A 3,598-nucleotide genomic window follows, 5' to 3' on the forward strand; every position below is an offset into this window, starting at 1 on the left:
TTTTTAGTAGAGACGGGGTTTCACCGTGTTAGCCAGGATGGTCTCAATCTCCTGACCTCGTGATCCGCCCGTCTCAGCCTCCCAAAGTGCTGGGATTACAGGCTTGAGCCACCACGCCCGGCCTCTCCTGAAGCTTTTAATACTTTTTTGGTTGTGTATGTGTGTATATATTTTTTCCATTAAAAAACACATAGTAACTGGGCACGGTGGCTCACATCTGTAATCTCAGCACTTTGGGAGGCTGAGGCGGGCAGATCACCAGAGGTCAGGAGTTCAAGACCAGCCTGGCCAACATGGGGAAACCCTGTCTCTACTAAAAATACAGAAATAAGCTGGGCGTGGTGATGTGTGCCTGTAATCCCAGCTATTCGGGAGGCTGAGGCAGGAGAATCGCTCGAACCTGGGAGGTGGAGGTTGCAGTGAACCAAGATCGCGCCACTGCACTCAGCCTGGGGGACAGAGCAAGACTTCGTCTCAAAAACAAACAAACAAAACACATAGTAGTATTTTAGCCTTTTAAAATTTTGTGTAGATTTCCCTAGTAGAAAAAGGGGGATATATTGAGACATACAGAATAGTCTAGGCAAAAATAATTTGCAAAGTCATATAAGCTGAAAAATGGAGGACTTATTCAAGCTGTAGCAAGTGATAAGTTCCAGCTGCTTAGAAGCATGAAATGTAAGATAGAGTTGGAAAAAGTTCATTGGTTTATGATGTAGAGGGCCTTAGTATGTAAAGAGTGCTGAACTTAGAGGATGTAGAGACCATGGAAAGCTGCTGTGTGTTTCCTTGTTTTTTAAACTCAAGAGAAATATGATCAAAGCTATGCTTTTTATTTTTTATTTTTTGAGAAAGAGTCTTGCTCTATCTTCCAGACTAGAGTGCAGTGATGTTAGCTCACTGCAACCTCCGTCTCACAGATTCAAGCAATTCTCATGCCTCAGCCTCCCGAGTAGCTGGGATTACAGGTGCATACCACCATGCCCGGCTAATTTTTGTATTTTTATTTATTTTATTTTATTTTTTTTTGAGATGGAGTCTTGCTCTGTTGCCCAGGCTGGAGTACAATGGCATGATCTCAGATCACTGCAACCTCCACCTCCCAGGTTCAAACGATTCTCTTGTCTCAGCCTCCTGAATAGCTGGAACTACAGGTACCTGCCACCACGCCCGGCTAATTTTTGTATTTTTAGTAGAGATGGGGTTTCGCCACATCAGCTAGACTGGTCTCGAACTCTTGACTTCAGGTGATCCACCCACCTTGGCCTCCCAAAGTGGTGGGATTACAGGCGTGAGCTACCGCATTCGGCCAAATTTCTGTATTTTTAGTAGAGATGGGGTTTCACCATGTTGGCCAAGCTAGTCTCCAACTCCTGACCTCAAGTGATCCACCAGCTTTGGCCTTCCAAAGTGCTGGCATTATAGGCGTGAGCCACCACGCCTGGCCAAAACTATGCTTTTTGATCAGGCTAGTGCGTTAGGAAGATTATTCTGTAGCCAGTGTTTAGGGTAGATTGGGGGAGGGAGAAAGAACATTGCAGAAACCAATTTGCCTATATGGGCCAGAGAAGAAGTAAAGAGGACAGTGGCAATGAAAATGGAAAAGAGGCTGGGCGCAGTGGCTCACACCTGTAATCCCAGCACTTTGGGAGGCCAAGGTGGGTGGATCACAAGGTCAAGAGTTCAAGACCAACCAGGCCAAGATGGTGAAACCCCATCTCTACTAAAAATACAAAAAAATTAGCCAGGCGTAGTGTTGAGCGCCTGTAATCTCAGCTACTCAGGAGGCTGAGGCAGAGAATTGCTTGAACCCAGGAGGCAGAGGTTGCAGAGTGAGCCGAGATCGTCCCACTGCACTCCAGCCTGGGTAACAGAGTGACACTGCGTCTCAAAAAAAAAAAGCGGAAAAGAAGTGATGTGAGTGACATTGTGGAAGCATATTGTTTTAGTAGCAAAGGCCAGAAAAATTTATTCATGTGTCATTACAGATTTCTCTCTCTAAAGGTTTTTTTTTCCCTTCCCTTCACATGTTTCTTAGAATCGCTTAGGACTCTGAGTGCTTTTGCAGTGGAAGAGAAGGGAGATGTAAAAGCAAGGAAATGTCTAAAAACATATTAGATATTCATAATGGTATTTTTAAAATTTTTTGTTTTAATGTTTCCTTTTTTGCTTCCCTTATTTTAAATAACATTAAATAAAAGAGCATTTGTTTTATGTCCTTATTTATGGTATGTCTTTCTTCCTGTAGGATAGCATTGAAGCTGAACTTACAAGAAGAGTAGACATGATGGAACTGTGACAAGAGCCAAATAAACATCCTTTTCCCTAGCAAAGTAAATCAAATAGGACTTTACAGAGTTCTTTTTCCTCTTGGCATTTCTTAATAACAAACTTTTGTGTATTCTTAGATTACAGAATGTCATATTTGATAGAATATGGTTTCTTACTGTGTATTGCCTTTTGTGCCCAAATACATAGTTTTCATATTAAAAGCCTTTTCTCTTACTTCGTTTCTATGTGGTTGGTGGTTAAGAATCCTTCAGTAGCTCTACAAGGCAAACGTTACAACAGTTGTGCATGTGTTCATTAGGTCAGCTAAAGTGAAAAGGAAAGGTTCCACAGCTCCCCAGTATGTTTCTCCCACGCTCTTCTTTCTCCAGGGGTTTGCTTTCATTCTTTTTGATCAGCTCTCTGCCTGCCTCCAAATGTTAATATATGCAGGAATTTAGTTTATGAAAAAGATGACCTTTTAAATCAGTAGTAGAAAGATGGATAATTCAACACTTGGCATTAGGTCCATACTTCACACCTTATGTCAGGATAATCCAAAAAATCAAATATTTAAATATAAAAAATTTTAAAATAAAGGTACTAGAAGAAATTGAAGGGAAGTTTTAATGTTTTGACCTCTTTTTAAGAGACAGGCTCTTGCTATATTGCTCAGGCTGGCCTCAAAATCCTGGACTCAAGCAATCCTCCCGCCTCAGCCTGTTGAGTACCTGACACCACAGGTATGTGCCCCTGCACCCAGCCTAATGTTTGATTTTTAAATAATTGTGAGTCAGAAATGTATGACCAGAACTCAAGTGCCATAAATAAGTGCTTAAAATATTTAAATGTTTTGTTTTAAGACAGAGTCTTGTTCTGTCTCCCAGGCTGGAGTGCAATGGTATGATCTTGGCTCACCGCAGCCTCCGCCTCCCAAATTCAAGGGATTTTCATGCCTCAGCTTCCCAAGTAGCTGGGACTACAGGCGTGCACCACCACATCGGCTAATTTTTGTGTTTTTATTAGAGATGGGGTTTCACCATGTTGACCAGGCTGGTCTCGAACTCCTGACCTTAAGTGATCTGCTTGCCTTGGCCTCCCAGAGTGCTGAGCCGCCACACCTGGCCTATTTAAATATTTTGAAATAATAAAAATACCTGCATGGCAAAATCTATTGTAAGTAAAATCAAAGGACATGATAAATGTAGTACAGGAGGAGATTTTCACTGTACCTTTTGTGCCTTTTAAAGTTTTATACCATGCAATTAAAAAAAATCAGCTTTAAAAAAATTATTTCAATGTCTTTAAAGCTTTTTTCTTCTTTCCTTTC

The 3,598-nt window shown here is 41.5% G+C and overlaps 1 protein-coding gene across 2 annotated transcripts in view; it reads left to right on the forward strand.

Moving 5' to 3' along the window:
• HAUS1 (HAUS augmin like complex subunit 1) overlaps window positions 1-2,505 on the forward strand; it is a 25,983-nt gene extending 23,478 nt beyond the window's left edge. For both annotated transcript variants that reach the window (XM_017857796.1, XM_017857797.1), the window contains exon 9: window positions 2,249-2,505. In XM_017857796.1, the coding sequence (XP_017713285.1) occupies window positions 2,249-2,299 (51 nt within the window). In that variant the 3' untranslated portion in view covers window positions 2,300-2,505. The remainder of the gene's footprint in view (window positions 1-2,248) is intronic.
• The last annotated feature ends 1,093 nt before the right edge of the window (window positions 2,506-3,598 follow it).

The sequence above is a fragment of the Rhinopithecus bieti genome, unplaced genomic scaffold, assembly GCF_001698545.2.
Source record: "Rhinopithecus bieti isolate Rb0 unplaced genomic scaffold, ASM169854v2 scaffold_42084, whole genome shotgun sequence".
NCBI lineage: Eukaryota > Metazoa > Chordata > Mammalia > Primates > Cercopithecidae > Rhinopithecus > Rhinopithecus bieti.